Raw genomic sequence first — 18798 nt, 5'->3', positions numbered from 1 at the left:
CCTTGGCATTTTACTTTCAGTTCTCTTCCTAATGATTCTAAGCATAATATTTGCATTTTGTTTACAACATCTGTACATTGAATTGACATTTTCACGAGGTCTCCACCTTGACTCAGATATTTATTTGCAAGTTTAGAAAGCACCAGTCCCCACAATTTATATATTGCCAGTATTTCTCCCCCACATTTTCTGCACAATAAGCAGCTCTTGTTTTGTATTGTTACTTCCAAAACATGTCTTCGCAAATCAACAATTACTTAATATTCAGTAATGCTATATTTTAATTGTGTCTGGAAAATCAGAATGAATTGTAAATTGTGCATACAGAATCTCATTAGGATTATGTGTACAGGTGGGTTAGAACAGTATTTTAGGATCCTTATTGAAATATTTATTTCATATTTCTGTCATTGGGATATAATGTATTCCCAAAATCACAAAAGGAAGAATTATTGTTTTATCATTGTGGAAACTCAGCATTGACAGTTTGCATTATCCTGATTTTTGTAGTGGAACAACGTTGGGACAGTCTCCATTGGGCCAGATTCAGCTAACCATTCGTCACAGTTCACAGAGAAACAAACTTATGGTGGTGGTGCACACATGCAGGTGATCGTATTACATATTTCTTGCATTTATCAATTTATCTACAAGATAGCTATGCTGGAGAACTGGGAAGGCTCTGCTTTCTTTGCTCCCATCTTGTCAAAAATGCTGAACTTTATTCCTCCAGTTAAATCTCCTAGTTTAACTGTGACTTTGGCTAACCAGGATTCTCTTGGATGAGGGCTTGTATCCAGGCAGATGGAAAAAAATAGTTCAGCGAATCCTGAAGAAGGGGGTCCTGACTGAACATTGCCAACATCTGCAGATGTGCTGTTTTATTAACTATTTCTGATCTGAATATTTTGTATCCCTTCATTTTAGAAATCTAATCGCCTTTTCAGAAGAAGGGTCTGATCCCTATGTTCGAATGTATTTACTGCCTGACAAGAGGAGATCAGGGAGAAGAAAAACAAGTGTTTCAAAGAAGAATTTAAATCCAGTGTTTGATCAGGCGTATGTTGCAGTCTGTCTCCTGTTTTTATAGCATAAAGTTGGAAAATTGTTAAAATTACTTTCTTTGTACTGAAATGGGACTTATATTGATTTTTGAGAAGTCATCTAGAAAGTGGTTAATAGTTCACTGTCACTAGACATGCAATGCAGGAAGGTAAAAATAAATGCATCATGTAGCTAATTAGCATCCCCTGGTTTATTTTGTTATCCTCTCTATAAATAAGAGGATAAAAAATGAGTCTTTCAGTACGATCAAAATATTCTTTGTAGAAGATAAGTTGTCAAAAAAGCCTATCAGTTGAGTGCTAATTGATATAAATATTTTAATTTAACAAAATAGAATTTGGAGTTGTGCCCTGGGGAAAATATAGTTATTAAAATGAGCATAGAAACAATGGAATACAAATAATTTTGCAGAGGGAAATGTTCCTTATGTAATAGATATGAGTTGAGTAATTGTAACCTCAAAAATCTTGCTGATTTTCAGGGTCCTTTAGCCAAATACTCTGAAGTTACAGATCTCCTGATTTCAAACTACTTTGATTATATTCTGTCTGAAACATTTTTCCCTCCTCAGTTTTGATTTCAGCGTTTCGTTGTCGGATCTACAAAGAAGAACTTTAGATGTTGCAGTGAAGAACAGTGGAGGATTCTTGTCTAAAGATAAAGGTCTGCTTGGCAAGGTGAGTATCGCAGATGTAAAAAAAAGCATGTGGCAAATAAATGTGAATTGAAGTATTGTAGAACATCAGTTATTTCCTCTTTTGGGGGCAAAGTTTATTTATTTATTTAATTTATATGCTACATGTCTCACTATCCAGGTGATTCCGGGCAGCTTAGAAGACAGTAAATGGAAGTGCATACAAACATTAAAATTAACAGGAATTAGATAAAACTGGGAACCAAGTACATGAACAGCATGGAGACTGGATCTTCTTTTGTAATCTACTAGTCACCTCTAGCACAGAATACCCCCCTTTAGGACCCCATGCCAATTGGCAGAGCCATGTTTTGAGGTGTTTCCAGAAATCCAAGAGGATAAGGATGGATTATGGGCATAAACTAATCCGATAGATCTGATTCTGAAACAGAATTACTTATTTTTCCTTTATCCATTCAGTAGCAAGATCCTATTGAGCTGATCTGTAAAGATTTGAGTTGGAAAAAAATCTCAGACGTTACTTTTACCTTGTTTGACATATTTCTTCTTAGGATTTAAGATCCATGCATGTGGAGGAGAAGCTGTGAAAAATATTCATAAAATAGAGCTAGTTGTTGAAGAGAACTTTTAGTGGGATCACAATTCAGATTTCACTTTTGTGAGCAATGACTTTATGCATACATGAGGTTAGGAGTCAAAGCCAGAAGCTAGGATGTCTTTCCACATATAGAATCTAGTGTCATAATTTAATTTCTTGTTCTCACAGGTATTGATACCACTGGCTTCAGAAGAACTTTCCAAAAATTGTACTCAGTGGTAAGTACAGCCATAGGATGCCTTTTCAATTTTACCTCATTGAGAATTTGGATAAGAGTTCATTGTTTCTTTTTTCTTCTGTTCGCTTTATAGGTATGACTTGACAGAAGATGGGACAAGGTCTAATGTTTCACCTTAGGCAGCTTTGGATTCCAGAAGCTCTTGTTAACATATTTTTGCAAATCTTTATGTATTTTATCAGCATTGTTATTACAATATTACTTTTTATAACACTTAGTTACTTGGCCCATCACCTCAACCGTTTTATAATATTTTGAGATTTTGCCGTAGGCTTAAGTCAGCTTACTTATAAACCATTTTTTCTCATTTGTTACAACAATATTAATGTGCAATAGGTTTGTAGAATAAACATTTGTTTCAGTAGGTCCTGTTATGGCATTTCTGTCCTTAAGAAAAGTGGGCTATCTTTCACTTTTTCTATCTTATTTGTGTCTCATCAAGATATCTGCCATGTAAATATATACCATTTTTTAAAATGCATTTTCCTCAGAGGTGTGAATGCAGAAGAAAATGTCAAAGAAAACTATTTTGTTTGAAAAACGTATGATATAAAAACCGTAAGACAATTTTGAAAATAGCCTAGCTAGCAAAATGGACTTAATCTTACTAATATTATGGATTTAAGAGTTTTTTATTTTTTAAAAATGAAAGCTATTGATGTAATGATGTATGATTAAAGATTTGCAAAAAGGGAAAATACAAAATATTAACCTTTAATATTTATATTGAAAAATGTATTCTTTGAATTTCAGATAATGCATATAATTCACAAATGCAGATATTATATATTTACCCTGGATGTGAAATGAAGATTTATATAGTACAGTACCATGTCTTTTCCATTCACCACTTCTTATTAAAATGTTATTTGCTCTATCCGCAATGTAGGGAAATGCCTATGCAACAGTATGCTCAAGATATATAATGAATTAGAATTTGGCAGCCATCCTGCTACAACATTGTCATGTCACATTGATTGCTACAGATAGGAAACTGTTTATAACTGAGTCTAAAAGCATGTTTACAATTGTATGTGGAATACCAGCAAATAATGAGCTCAAGTTGCAGAGATTTCTGAATTTCTGCTTGATTCTTTCATAGTTGTTTCAGTACTATCAGTATTGGTGCCTTGAGCAGTTAATTGTTTTTTTTTATCAATGCATGTATTAGCCACATAGCATTCACTGCAGTGCATTCTTTTTGAAAGTACCAGTTCCAAAGTTGATTCATTCACACATTACTAATAAGGAATATGACAGTGTAGAATGAGAGGTCAGAGTGTGCAAAAGCAGCATTGAAGCTGATCCACAGTGCTTCTGTATAACAATAATGCAGGAAAAAAGACCACCTGTGAGTCATTTAAAATCCAATGTATCTTCTAATCAGTATAGTTTTTTCCCCATTTGATATTTGCAGGCCCAGGAAATACAAGAATAGTTTGCAAAAATGGGCTTAGTTATTTGAGTGTGAACAATCTATTCATTGTTGCTGTCAGAATAGAATCAAGGGGGCATTAATTATAGTTAATCAGGCGCAGTGTTGGCCCAGTGGTTAGAATGCAGTACTGCAGGCTACTTCTGCTGACTGGTGGTTGCCAGCAGTTCAATTCTCACCGGCTCAAGATTGACTCAGGCTTCCATCCTTCCAAGGCTGGTAAAATGAGGATTGTTGGGGACAATATGCTGACTCTGTAAACCATTTAGAGAGGGCTGTAAAACACTGTGAAGAGGTATATAAGTCAAAGTACTATTGCTATTTATTCAAATATTTTTCACAGCTTCCTCAGATGGTTTTTACAAAAATGATGCATTTTTGTATTTTAACCCAAGAAATGGCAATAGTTCCATGGAAGTTGGTAGCTACACACCATCTTGAATATTTATGCAATGCTTTTCTAAAAATAATATAGTATAAAATAATAATATTTTATCAGAATTTAGAGAGTCTTAGAAAGTCTTCTGTCCAAATGATTTCCATGGGTGAATAAACTTTAGGGGTATTAGCTTTATAATTGAATTTACAAAATCTTAACTCTGGCTTAGACAATTTTGAAGAAATTCTCCAAGAGGAGCAGTCTTCACTGAAGCTTATAGAGATCTTCCTATTGTGCCCTATAAATAACTAGACTACTAAGATACCAAAGTGCCTGTATCATATGTAGCAAATTGTCTATATCATGTTTTGAATATCGGTTGTCTATATTTTAGTGTGATGTACCTGCACATGGGCATGTATGTTTCTCCTGTGTTTTATTATGAATGTCCCTCATGAGGTAGACTTTATAACATCATTCTGACATTGACTTCATACAGAATAGCATGTAACTCTTATCACAACATAGCTTAGGTTAGCGGTTATCACTTCCTTTTAAATGACAAAAATACATTTACTACATGACAACTTTCAGGGAAATCTAAGAAGGGAGAATATGCAAGAGGATTCAGCCATCAACTATAGTTATGAGGAAAAAAATGATATATATAAATAATCACATAATTTGACGTTTTCCTGAAGAAAACTAAGAGATCATCTAATCCTTGCATTCTCTTGTGGATTAAAGTGACATCAGTAAGTAAGAGTACTGTATGGTGGCATTGCTTAAGTAGTAATTTCCAGTTGTATTTGAATTCTAATGAGGGATAGTGTGAAAAGAAGAGGCTCATAATATCAACAAATGTATGCAGAATGATCTAGCACTTCGGGCTTTTGCAATCAAAATCTAAAATTGGCAAAAGGAATAAAAAAATGAGGAAAAACAAAGGCCCCATTAGTAAGTTGAAATAAGCCTTTAGTTTGATGTTAAGCTACATAAAGTAATTTTTTCATCCCTATCATCTTCTCCGTTCTTTCTAATAAGGCCACATTTCTTGCATTTTGCATAAAGTGCAAAAAATTGAATTGATGCTATGTGAAATGTATTGAAAATAGCTCTGCAGTAAAGAGATGTTGAAAATTTGGACCAAAATCTGAATGATTAGTAAAACATTTTTTCTGCCTTTGGGACATAGAAACTGAGTGCATGAATATTCTGTTCACAGTTTAATGGTTCACTGAAGAACGATAAGGATTGATGAGATTCCAATTAGCAAATCTATGACTGAGTAACCATCAGACTAGATTTCTGTGTTTTTTATTCTGTGCCTTAAAAAGAAAGCTTAAATATTTCATGTAATGAAAGCGAAGCTTTGTTCTCTGTATTTATCCATCTTTATGTGCTATTGAAACTGTTTGGTGCAGGGGTTTTTTTTGCTGCATTTTGTATTTAGAACTGTTGTAATCTGACCATCAATGAAGCTGTTATTTGACTTAGGGATTTAACATTCTTTCCTGTTTTGAACTCTCTATCATGATGCAGCAACTGAGGAAAAGAAAAGAAGAGAAGAGAAGAGAAAAAAGAAGAGTAGTTTGACTACAGATTGCATTTTTTTTTTGCTGATCTAATTTTGCTATTGCATGTATTTATTCAGTAAATGAGTCATACGGAACTCACTGCCTCTTTTCATTCATTCAAAGAACATCTGCTAAGTTTACTTGGCATAATTAGCCGCTTTTAGTGCCCTCAATTCACCTCCCAAAGCATTGTATTAGATACAGATACACTGAAATAAGGAAAAACAGATACAAAATGACTACACTTTCTTAAGAATCACAGCTTTTTTTGTTGCAATTTGCAATTCATCCTGTGGAATGATGGAAATTACCCAACATTTGAGGGTTTTCTTAAGACTTTGATGAAAGTGTACAAAAAAGAAAAACTGCTTGGCAAGTGTTGCCATGAATATGAATTAAATCTTACTTCTTGTTCTCCTTAGTTGGTGCCACCTTTCGTTTCTTCCAACATTAATTTTAAAATGGGTGGTCTATTTTAAAAATGTTTGCAGCATTATATGTCCTTAATACCTGTAGATTCCTCTTTGAAAAAACACTGTCCATTGTGAAATTTGTGACATCTGACTGAATGTGAATGTTGTTTACTTTTAGCCAATCAGAATCTCAGCATCTCAACAATTCTTTTATCACCTCGACAATTACAGTAATAATATAGACTACACTTCTGAAAACATAAGGGGACAAGAGGGATGAATGAATGAATGAATGTACTGCTTTATAAATCCTTAGTATGGCCACACTTGGAATGCCAGATCCAGTTTTGGTTACCACATCACAAAAATATGTTGAGACTGGAAAAAGTGCCAAGAAGAGCAAGTAAGATGATTAAAGGCCTGGAGATTAAAATGTATGAACAGTTGCAGGAATTGGGTCTGGCCAATCTAGAGAAAAGAAGGACTAGGGGTGACATGATAGCAGTGTTCCAGTATTTGAGGGGCTGCCACAAAGAAAAGGAATTAACTTATTTTCCAAAGCACCAGAAGGCAAGACAAGAAACAACGGATGGAAACTAATAATAAAAAGAGACAATCTGGAATTAAGGACAAACTTCCTAACGGAACAATTAACCAGTGGAACAGCTTTCCTTTCAGAAGTTGTGGGTGCTTCATCACTGGAGGTTTTTAATTAAAGACTGGACAGCCAGTTGTCTGAAATGGTATATGCTTGAACAAGGGGATTGGGCTGGAAGACCTCCAAGGTTCCTTCCAGCTCTATTCAGATTAATTTAAATACAATGAAAAAATTCTGAGTAAACATACAAAGGATCACACTTTTAATTAAAAAACTATATTCACTACAGAATGAAATACTTACGTGGAGTCATTGCCACTTAAAATCTGGATCATTTCACAGTCTTTACAATAAATGAATGTCACATTAATATTTCATTACCTTTGTCCTGAACTTCCCTTGTCTTTTATTTCTACAAAACCCCAAAGTATTTTAACATTGTTCAGCTTTCTATATGTTGCAGTTATATACTTTGCTGTATACAACTTGAATCTAGGAAATTTGGAATCTGTCTAGTGTTGGGGCTGCAGCTGAACATTTAAATGTAAAATCAAAAGTTAAAGGATGCAAAAACTATTTAACTCTCAAGTCATTTGGGGAGTTCAAGCCATTTTTCAAAATAATGTGCTGAAAAGCAACAACTTTAAAATATAGACAATTCATCAGGCTGCAGCAGAGGGAGCTGAATGTTTAACAATCTGTACACAATCAGTACACAGAGCCAACATCAGTAATTCAAAACAAAGCAACTAGGAGAGTTATTGCTGCTATATTTTGATCACTTGCCGTTTCTTAGTTATCTCCAAGGGTGTCCCATGTAAAATGCCTCACAGTAGTCTAATGTAGCAGTCATCAGTGTTTTATTTGCTTTATTTTATTTTTGTGCAAGGCATCCTGGTCAAGGTAGAATGGTCACTGGCATATGATCCAAAAATGCCCACTGCTCACTTCAGCAATGGAGACTTTAAGAGGATCTTCCAAGTCACGAACCAAGACTTTTCAGAGGAATATAACCTGTCAAGAATGAGGGATTTATATTATTGACCAATATTTATTAACCTACATTAATTTCATCCTGGATTTTGTCCAGTCCAGATCTTTACAGACTTCATCACATCCAGGGCATCTCCATCTCAGGCTGAGGTGGCAATCCACTGTTACCTGCTTCTGGATAACTTATAAGATAAGATAACCTTTATTTTCATTTTTTATTATGAGCACACTGGCCCAAAATGAAATTCTGTTGCCTGCTTTCAAAAGAAAGTATATACCTACACATACACATACATAAAACACACACATACACACACACACACACACACAAATATTAATCACTGTCCATTTTGAATACATAGTGGAAAGAGGAAACTTGAGAGTCCACAAGGTTGATGCTATATGGAACAAAACTGTATGTTCTGCTTGGGATACCACGAAGCCTCTTCCCAGAAGATAACAAAGGCTTCTCATCTCAAGCCAATGGATTAGATCAGGGATCCCCAACCCCTGGTCTGTGGACCGGCACCGGTCTGCAGCATGCCAACAAGCGGGCTGCACAAACAAGCAAAGCTCCATCCTCAGGATGCAGGCATTATTCAAAACCACATTCCTTCTGGTCAGCGGAAAAACCTTTCTTCATGGCACTGGTCCCTAGTGCCCAAAAGGTTGGGGACCTCTGGATTAGATAACATAGGGGGAGAACCAAACAATGAAGCTGTAAGGACCCCATATTTGCATTGCCATGATCATCACATGGAGTCCCCCACTCTGAATTCTGAATCATGGCAGAACAGATTCTAGAACATCTTCCTTCTGCATCTTCTGTTGCTAATTTACCAACACCATCTCAACAACCTTTTTTAACAAGGTAATGTTGGAGATTAGCTGCATATGATCAAACAATTTCTTCAGAGAAAGGGATACCCTTCCTCCTTTAAAGCAGGTAGAACCACACGCTCCCAGTGAAATGTTGGTAGTTCTTGAAGGCACCTTTAACTTTGTATTGCAAGTCTTTGGGCAATAGCCCTTCTTGGTCTACAAATATGGATACTATTATATCATTAAGAGATGAAAACTGCCATCCACTCTCTAATGGTGAAATGGTTTCTTGGCTGTGGATGTGCATATTTTATAAAACTCAAACTGTAATTAAGAAAGTGACATCACTGTAACAAGGTCAGTAATCATCTGAGGAAACATCTTCCTAAGCAGACCAAATAACCAGCTTTTGCCTTTGTTTGTTTCCAATACTGTAGCGCAATGGCTCAATATGTGGTCCATAGATCTCCAGGGGCTGCAATGTCGTCATAGAGAGTCTGTGAATGCTTAAAGAAATATTATGATTTAAATCTTGAATTAAGTCTTGGGGGTCCGTGGTCATGATCTATGACCACAAAAGGTATTTAAAGGGGGTCTGTGGTGAAGAAAAAATTGAGAACCACTGCTGTAGCACATCTAATGAGACTCCATCTGCATTTTGGAAGACCATAAAGGGAAATTACACCCTGATGCTTTTTTAGAAAACCATACTCAACGAGTAGTCCTCAATGGCACTACATCTATATGGAGGGAAGTAAGCAGTGGGGTGCCATAAGGCTCTGTCTCAGGCCCAGTACTTTTCAATATCTTCATCAATGACTTAGATGAGAGAATAGAAGGGGAACTCATCAAATTTGCAGATGACACTAAGCTGACAGGAATAGCCAACACCCCAGAAGACAAACTCTGGATCCAAAAAGATCTTGACAGACTGGAACAATGAGCCCAATTCAACAAAATGAAATTTAATGTGGAGAAAAGCAAAGTTTTACACTTGGGCAGGAAAAACCAAAAGAACAAATACAGATTAGGTGAAACATGGCTCAAAAACAGTAACTGTGAGAGGGACCTTGGATCCTAGTGGATGATCACTTGAATATAAGCCAGCAGTGTGCAGCAGCAACCAAAAAGCTAATACAATCCTTGGCTGTATAAACAGAAGCATAAAATCAAAATCCTGTGAAGTATTAATACTGCTTTATAAAGCCTTAGTAAGACCACATCTGGAATACTGCATCAGTTTTGGTCACATTACAAAAAAGCAACTAAGATGATTAAAGGCCTGGAGACTAAAACATAAAGAATGGGTGCAGGATTTGGGTTTGGCTAGTCTAGAGAAAAGAAAGACGGGGGGGGGGGGGGGGGAGGAATATGACATGATATGATAGCAGTATTTCAGTACTTGAGAGGCTGCCACAAAGAGGAGGGGGTCAACTTATTCTCCAAAGAACCAAAGGGCAGGGCAAGAAACACTGTGGATGCTTCATTATTGGAGGTTTTTAAGACGAGACTGGACAGTTACTTGGCTGAAATGTTATGGGATCTCCTGCTTGAGCAAGGGGCTAGACTAGAAGACCACCAAGCTCTATTTTGATTCTAAATGAGAAGGGGTCAATCTATTTTCCAAAGCACCTGGAGGCAGGGTAGGAAGTAATAGATGGAAACTAATCAAACAGAGGAGCAACCTACAACTAAGGAGAAGTTTCCTGACAGTTAGAAGAATTAATCAGTGGAATGATTTGCCTCCAGAAGTTGTGGGTGCTCCAACCCTGGAAGTTTTAAGAAGAGATTGGACAACCATTTGTCTGAAATGGTATAGGGCTTCCTGCCTGAGCAGGGGGTTGGACTAGAAAACCTCCAAGAACCCTTCCAACTCTGTTATTCTGATATTCTGTAGATCTATCATTCATCTATTATCATCATCATGCCCTGTGCTAAGCACATTGGGCTACAAATATACTCCACAATTTTTGGTCCGCAGCTACCGACTTTGCCTCCTTCCATTTAAGGTTGATGTTTTTCAACTCTTCCTGTTTGATGCCATGTTTTCTTTGGCCTTCCTCTTTTACTTAGACTCTCTACTGGTATCCTATTGATTGTGGTTTTCACTGGACATTGCTCACTAATACAGGGCACATGTCCAGCAAAGCGCATTCTTTGTTCTGTCAGTATCTCAGGGAGCGTTTGGGAATTACTTCTTTGTGGAATTTCCTCATTTGTGACATAGTCCCGATATGAGATATGAAAAATCCTTCTGAAACAATGTTGTTGGAAGATTTTGACCTTATGAGTAATTCTTGTTACAGATTTCCTGGTCTCATTGGCATAGACAGCAATCGGTATGATAATGGCATTAAATAATCTGATCTTGGTTGCTGTGCTTATAGCAGATGTGGTCCATATTGAGTGTATCTGTTGGAAGACAGCAGTTGCTTTACCTATTTGGTATTTCACATCTGCTTCTGTTCTACCATCTGTGTATCCTTGATGCTGCCAAAGTAGTTAAATTGTCTCACATATTTTAAGGCCTGTCCTTCTAATGTTATCAGAATGTTGTCTTGAACATTGCATCGGCTTGGTCTTGTCTTCACCAATTTTTAAGCCCACTTTACCTACATCAAGTGCCAGTATCATATCTTTCAGTTGTGTCTTAGTGTTTGCAAGTAAAAGCTATCTCATCAGCAAAATCTAGATCAGTCAATTTGCCTTGTTTATTCCACGGAATGCCAAAAAAGTTTACCTTTTTCATGGTATATATCCATGATAATCAGAAATAAAAATGGAGATAGGACACAACACTACCTTACACAGGTATTAATCGCAAAGAAGTCAGTGCTGCCATTTTCAGTTTTTACACAGCACATAATGTTGTTGTAAAGAGGTTAACATATCTCTTAGAGATACCGTATGTTTGTATTATGTTTCATAGTGATTCTCTATTGACAGAGTCAAATGCTTTTAAAATCAATAAAGTTAATTATCCCCTGCTTTTGGTATTCCTTGCTCTGTTCAATAATATAGTGAGAAGTTCTGTTCACTGCATGATCAACCTTGTCTGAATCTAGCTTATTCTTCATGCATATATTGTTAAATCTTGTTTTGGAATCATTTGAGTAGGATAGTACATAGCACCTTTCCAGGAACTGAGAGAAGTGTGATACCTCTCCAATTGTTATAGTCACTTAGGTTGTCCTTTTTCCCCATCATCTGGAACATGTTTATTTTGCTAGCAGTCATTTAGTAGTTTAGTAGTCTTACAAATGGCTGCCTTGCCCCTATGTTTTAGGAGTTCAGCTGATTTTTCATTTAATTCAGATTTTATTGTTCTTTAGTGCTCGTATTGCTTTCTTCAGTTCTCTTTGGGTGATTGGTCTTATATCTATAGCCAGATCAATGGATGGTGGGCTGCTAAAATTATGCATTACAGTCAGATGTGGCTGATTCAATATCTCCTTGAAATGTTCACCCCAAATGCATCCTGTTCTTCCTGTATGTATGTCTGTATGTCTGTATATATTTATATGTATATGTATATATTCATATACATGAGGACTTTTAAAAATATCCCAATGCATAGGAAGCTGACTCCGCATCTCTGTAAAAGACATGTTTTAATCTTTAGAAATATTTTTAATACAAAAGAAAAAAATATTCCTAACGGATGGACAATATATGGTAAATGTTAGATTTTGCTTCATATCGGATTGCACCATGCATAATGCCAGACACTGCATTTGGAAATGGAGAATTTCTTCTGTCACTTAAGTAATTCAAATATAGCACTAGATGGCACTGTAGGGTGTAGTGACTTACAATTCTCCCCATGTACTTGGAGAAGTAGAAAAGTTTTAGCTGATAATGATTTTCTGATGTCTCTAATTTGGGCTATGGATGTGATATCTATTGTCAGCACTGAATCTGCAAAAATAGAATTTTGCCCTCAAAAGATAGCACAAATGTAAAACAGCCATACTTTCCAGCTTAAATTACTACAAACAAATAAATAAAGAAGAGAGAGGAAATCTTGACATTTTTTCCCCATAAATTAGATGCTATTATTTTCAGCTATGCATCAGCCAATTTTAGGTCAATAGCCCTGACACATAATCCTGCAGGGCTGTCCATCCTATATTCGAGGCTGATGAATCATGTTTTGAACTAATTTTATTGCAATTTAAAAAAAAGAAAATAGAGATGAATCATGCAGTGTTCCCAGAAGGGAAAATTATACTTTTCAAAAGCTATGTAGAGCACAATGACATTGGGTAAGTTTAATTATTGTGACAATAAAAAAAAGAAATATAAAGTAGAAGTAGAGAAAAAGAATTAGCACAGTACATACTGAAAAGAAAACAAAACAAAATAAGAACATTTCCACAATGGAAATAAAAACTTAGTCATGAGGTAAACAAATCTATTTCCCTAACCAGCTTTCTTTTTTTTTTTATTGAAAATTTTTATTTTTTAAAACATACAATCATTTATAAAAATACAATAAAATTTTAAAATAGAGAACCCCCCCTTACCCTCCCTCCCACCCCACCCCCCCTCCCTTCACTTCTCAGAGCAGAATACAGGGTTAAGAAAAAAAAAGAAAAAGAAAATTATAATAATTAAAAAAAAAGAAAAAAAAAGAGAAAGAAAAAAAAATATCATAATTAACCTTTAACTCCATAACTTATAAAACAATTCTCTATAATATTTGATATTCATTCATAAAATAAATAAAACTTTTTAATTCCATATTTTTTCTGAATATAATCTATCCACCTTCCCCATACAGTAATATATCTTTCTTGTGTATGATCCTTTAAATAAGCAGAAATTTTTGCCATTTCTGCACCTAACCAGCTTTCTTGTTACAAGTAGTACTTGACTTAAAACCATAGTTGGAACTAGAATTTGTGTTATTATGCAAAGTAATTGTTAAGCGACTTGTGTCCAATTTTATGATTTCTTTGCCACAGCTATTAAGCAAATAATTTCAGTTAACTAAATTATGTGATCATTAAGTGAATCCAGCTTCTCTCATTTGCTTTTTGGAAACCAGCTGGGAAAAATTCAAAGGGTAGATCACATGCAACTGTCATAAATACATCCTGGTTGCTAAGTGCCTGAATTTTGACCATGTGACCATGAGAATGCTGTGACAGCCGTGTGAGGACTTTTTACAGTGTAATTGTAACAATTTAGATTGCTAAATGAATGATTAAGTTGAGGACTATCTGTACTGAAGTGCACAGATAGGGCATAAAATCAAACAGCCTTCCTTGCATGTTAAATATTTGGGAAATGGTATGGATGGTATAATCAAATGACTTCAGCTGTTATGTAGTGTCACAATGACAATATTTTACTTGCATTCCTGTTGCAAGAAATTGTAAATGATATATAAAATCACAGTTTCTCCCCCACGCTTGTCCTGAGATATTTTGACTTCATTGTTAATTAGGAAGAGGACTCAATTAAGGAAAAGAAAATGACGGATTGACGAAAGAATGGGCTGCAAGCAAAATGTATCTTTCTTCGCAATCTTTGTGAGAATGGAATCTACAAGATTACTTCCCCTAGATTTGATAGGAACCTGATAGGAAGGGTAAGATTCATCTAAAAGCCACTTGTAATTCCAACCAACTTGCAAACGGATTAAAATGGAAGCCTGCAAAATTGTTGATGTGCAAGGATATATTATAAAAACTGAGGCTTGGTTAATAGGTTCATGAAGTATTGTCTCATGCTGTTTCTGCAAACACCATTCAAAGAAATCATTCTGGCCATTATCTCTTCAGAACTGATTGTTATGCTCACTCTGCTAAGATTCCAGTGGGAAGGTTTAAGTAAAGAGCATGGTGGTGCCACTCAACAATCACAAGGCTAACAACTGCTTCTTGGGTCTCAGGAGAGATGTCTTAGTGGGAGAGCTTTAATTTATGGGTGTGTGCATGTGTGTAGTTTAATACAAAAAATAACTTTTGCAGTTCTTTAAATATTATATCATTTTGGATATTATATTTTGTGGTCTTTGTGCTTGGGCATTTTACAATGCTTTGCCTGAATGGATAGGGTTAGGGCTCACACACCTCGCTAAGCCAAAAACGTATAACATTGCGGTTTAGTTTATGCCATCATCAATTTTTTACTTGTTTCGCTAGACTAATATTTTCCTAATCCAATAAAAATTGGTAAGGAATGAAGTAGAGAGACTTAGGACTTCTTTCTGCAAGAGTATCTGTGGAGTGTCAAAAAAAAAAAAAAATCAAGATGGTGCTTTGCCGCCTGGCAGATGCCTCTGTTGTCTGTCTGTTTGATAGAAAAAACAGAAAAGGATTGATTTGTTCCATCCAGGAGGGGGCTTAGAATGGAATGGTCAGCAACATTCCAAGTTTCTGTCCAACAGCCCTCCCATTGGAATAGACCGGGGGAATGAGTAGTCCTTATTTAGTGACCACAATTTAGACTAGCATTTTGGTCATTAAGCGAAGTGGTCATTGAATGAAACTGATTGTACTTATGCTCTCACTTTCCTTTGCAGACTTGCAAAATTCATATATCTGAGCATTGGTTGCAAAGGTATTTTTTCATCATTGCCATAACTGCAAATAGTCATTATCTGAGGCAGTCACTAAATAAGGATGGCCTGTATTTTTCTACTCAGCCCCCAGCTGTATCTGGCTCATTTTCAAGCTGAGCCTTTTTTTTCATCAGATTTGCTCCTATTCTGTTATTTATACAGAATTATCCTGCTGATGAAACAGATGGACAGACGCAAGAACAGATTGAGCCCACACCTTTACAGAATTCATTTCCAACTACCCACTGATTTACAAAGAATAGGTTATTTGAGCAAGACCTCATCCTGCAAATCTTATCCAAATTCAGATTGTTTTGGAAGTTTCTATATGGGAAGATGCTAAAAGAGCTGCCCAGTTCTCATACTTTTAACTTCTGTTGATAAGACTTTGTCATATTGCCTGCCACAGTATTCCTTGAAATCTTACCTGTATAAAATAAGCAAAAAGTGGAATCTGGCCTGAGCCACAAAGCAATTTACCAATCACTGGCGTTATCTTTATTGAACAGAATCCCCACGGGCTGTGTACAAAACAACAACAACAACAACAACAACAACCAAAACTGCAGCCTGAGGAACATAACTGAATATAACTGCGGAATTCTGGGAGTTGAAGTCCACCCGTCTTAAAGTTACCCAAGTTGAGCAAAGAGATGATAAATTGCACTTCGACCCAAGTTAATAGTGCATATTATTGTTATACATTTCTAGCTTGCATTCCAGTTATGCATGGGGATCATAGGAGTTGTAGTCTATCCCATCTGGAGGGCCCCGACTGACGGAAGGCAGGCTTAAGCAACAAAACGTCATCTGTAAGCGGGGGGGGGAGTGCGCCCGCGCAGCAAGCCTCTTCTTCTTCTTCTTCTTCTCCTCCTCCTCCTCCTCCCTTGGAGGGCAGTCGCGAGTCAAGTTGCGTGCGCATGCTCAGTGAGAGTCATTTAACGGTGTCAGCCGCGGGAGAATTTGAATCTGGCAGTGGAAGCGCCAAATCGAATCGGTGGCAGTAAATTCGGGAGAGGTGGAAAAGTGAGCCTGGCAGCCGATGTCCGTGGAAAATATCGTACGTTTGAACTGACGCCGGATACATTCGAGAGTCCGAAGGAAAAGGCGTGCAAGTTACTAGGCCGCAAGAACCTGCAGCAACGCGTACCGGAAAAGCTTGTGAGTGTGCTTGTGTTTAATTCTCCGGCAGTTCTGATGGTTTCGAATCTCGGGCACTGACATCCAGGACGAAGCGGGGGAGAGGGAGAAGAAGGACTGTATGGCTGTTTCTCTGAGAAAGGCTATCCTAAAGTGAATTTCGTGGTGCCTGTGTGATTCCAACACGAGTCTATGTGTGCATGTGTATTTGTGTTTCTGACCTAGGTAGGCGATAATTTACTTGCGTATGTGCAGATTTAGGTGTAAGCCCTTGTCTGGCTCTATGGAGTATAGTACAATAAAAAGTTGGACATCTGTATTCTAATTATTATCCATGAAAAGGAATACTTGCCTTGGTTTTCTGACAATTGGGATGGAGATTGCTAATTTTTCAATATACAAAATTGGAATAAAAATATAATACTTGATAGGCAGACAAAAATGCCACATCATTTTAAACTTCTGGCTAAATGCAAATAACCACAATAATAAAATTTATGACGATCAGAACTGCCTGGATAATTTATGGAATGAATCTATAATTGATATATTTGCTACAAGAGAAAGCTTTTGGGGTAATTCTCCCAGACATTGACAATTTTTTTTTCAAACTTTCAACAGATTCTGGATTTTAAAGTTTTATGGTTGGATTATGAATTTATTTCTACCATGTTGTTTTTATTTTGCTTTGCTGAGATATAACTTTTATGTTCATTTCCAGATTATGAAGTAGAGGATTGGTATAGAAATACCATAAATGAGAAGTGAAGTTTAATTCCTTCTCATAGAAGGAATTTAGAAAATAAGTTTTTCTTATAAAAAATAAGCAGGAGTGGAATGTATACTTTTTATATTTTTTCTGAAAAGTAAAAACAATACAGTGCAGTATTATTATTTTAGCTTGTGTTTTTTATTTGATCTTTAACTTTTACTTTTAAACAATTTGTTAATTGTTTTATTCTAGACTGTTCTTTGCCAAAATATAGTTTGACCTACCAGCTACCCACAAAGTCAGCAGGGAAAATTGGTTAGGAAGATTGCAAGCTATAATTAGAGCCACTTTCTGAAATGAACTGGTTCTGAGCTCATTTTTAATCTACCATGATTAAAAACATACACATATTTTTGGAAACACAATACAGTAAGTAATCCTTGGGTGTAGTATTGAGCAAACTGAAAGCTTCTTTCCTCTTTCCTAAACAAATCTTTCAGTCTACCTATGATTTCTCATTTATGTCTTTAAACATTTGTATAATGATAGCAGTTGCCTGAACTATGAATCTCAACTTTTGTTATTTTTTCTCCATAGAGTTTGTCTATGGACTGACTGGTGACACTGTCTCAAATCTCATCAGGAAGAGCTTTCTGTCAAATAGTGACCAACTGTACCAGCTATACCTCTCCATGGCAGATGATTATGTCTATATAGAACCCCAGATTCTACTATCCTCAAAACTTGCAAAACTTTGAAGTGCAGTTCCAAGAAGCTGCTTCATTCTTTGCTCAGCATATGGTAATTGCTAGACACGCTGTTGTTGTTTTTTTTTTTGAAAACCAGTGACTGTTTTGGGTGGATAGATAGATAACCTTTATCGTCATTTTTTTCCTGTGGGCATAATGGCACACATTAAAAATGAAGTTTAGTTGCTTCCTCTCAAAGTGTACACATATATAACACATTTAAAACATACTATATATGACATATGTATAATATGTACAACATAGGGAGCCAATACTATGAGTTTATTTTTATCTTAAACTTTTGGTACAGCTGTTCTTAACCTTGACTTCTTCCTGATATATGAATCTTAACTTCCAACATTGATGGTGAAGGTGATGACAATGATATCTGATTGGCTAATGAAAGATCTTCAAGAAAACAACCAAGTTCAGAGACAACCAAGGACTCCATTCATCACATTTATAGACTGCCCATTTCAAAATGCAACTCTGGGACGCATACAATAAAAACTATACAAAGAAATATAAAAAGTTAAATTAAAAAAATCAGTATTACGAATAAAAAGGAAGGAGAGGGCAAGAGTAACAGATTGTTTAGCAACTCACCAATTCCTGGGGATGCCCAGGCCTAATGATATAACCAGATTTTGGGAAAATTATGGAACATTCCCAGGAATTTTTAGGAATTTTGGAAATTAAAATCCATTTGTCCGAAGGCTGACCAGCTGGTGATTTACTAAATTTAATACTGCAAATTAATTCATTTTGAGGTGTATTTTCACAACTCAAGAACTGAAATCTTGATCTGGTAATAAATATAGTGTCCTATGAAATTAGAAATCTGTCTGAATTG

General features: G+C 36.0%; 2 protein-coding genes across 6 annotated transcripts in view; both read left to right on the top strand.

The window, feature by feature from the left end:
- Positions 1-6042, top strand: part of ESYT2 (extended synaptotagmin 2) — a 39278-nt gene extending 33236 nt beyond the window's left edge. For all 3 annotated transcript variants that reach the window (XM_039348596.1, XM_039348595.1, XM_039348593.1), the window contains 5 exons: positions 511-609; positions 928-1059; positions 1637-1742; positions 2487-2536; positions 2630-6042. In XM_039348596.1, coding sequence (XP_039204530.1) covers positions 511-609; positions 928-1059; positions 1637-1742; positions 2487-2536; positions 2630-2675 — 433 coding nt within the window. In that variant the 3' untranslated portion in view covers positions 2676-6042. The remainder of the gene's footprint in view (positions 1-510; positions 610-927; positions 1060-1636; positions 1743-2486; positions 2537-2629) is intronic.
- Positions 6043-16296: 10254 nt separating this feature from the next.
- The window catches only part of NCAPG2 (non-SMC condensin II complex subunit G2), a 45687-nt gene continuing 43185 nt past the window's right edge, over positions 16297-18798 (top strand). For all 3 annotated transcript variants that reach the window (XM_039348589.1, XM_039348588.1, XM_039348590.1), the window contains exons 1-2: positions 16297-16505; positions 17794-17997. The gene's annotated coding sequence lies outside the window, so the exon portion shown is untranslated. The remainder of the gene's footprint in view (positions 16506-17793; positions 17998-18798) is intronic.

The sequence above is a fragment of the Crotalus tigris genome, unplaced genomic scaffold (genome assembly GCF_016545835.1).
Source record: "Crotalus tigris isolate CLP2741 ecotype Arizona unplaced genomic scaffold, ASM1654583v1 scf7180000018163.671504, whole genome shotgun sequence".
NCBI lineage: Eukaryota > Metazoa > Chordata > Lepidosauria > Squamata > Viperidae > Crotalus > Crotalus tigris.
The sequence above is the reverse complement of the archived record's forward strand: the minus strand, read 5'-3'. Positions and strand labels throughout refer to the sequence as shown.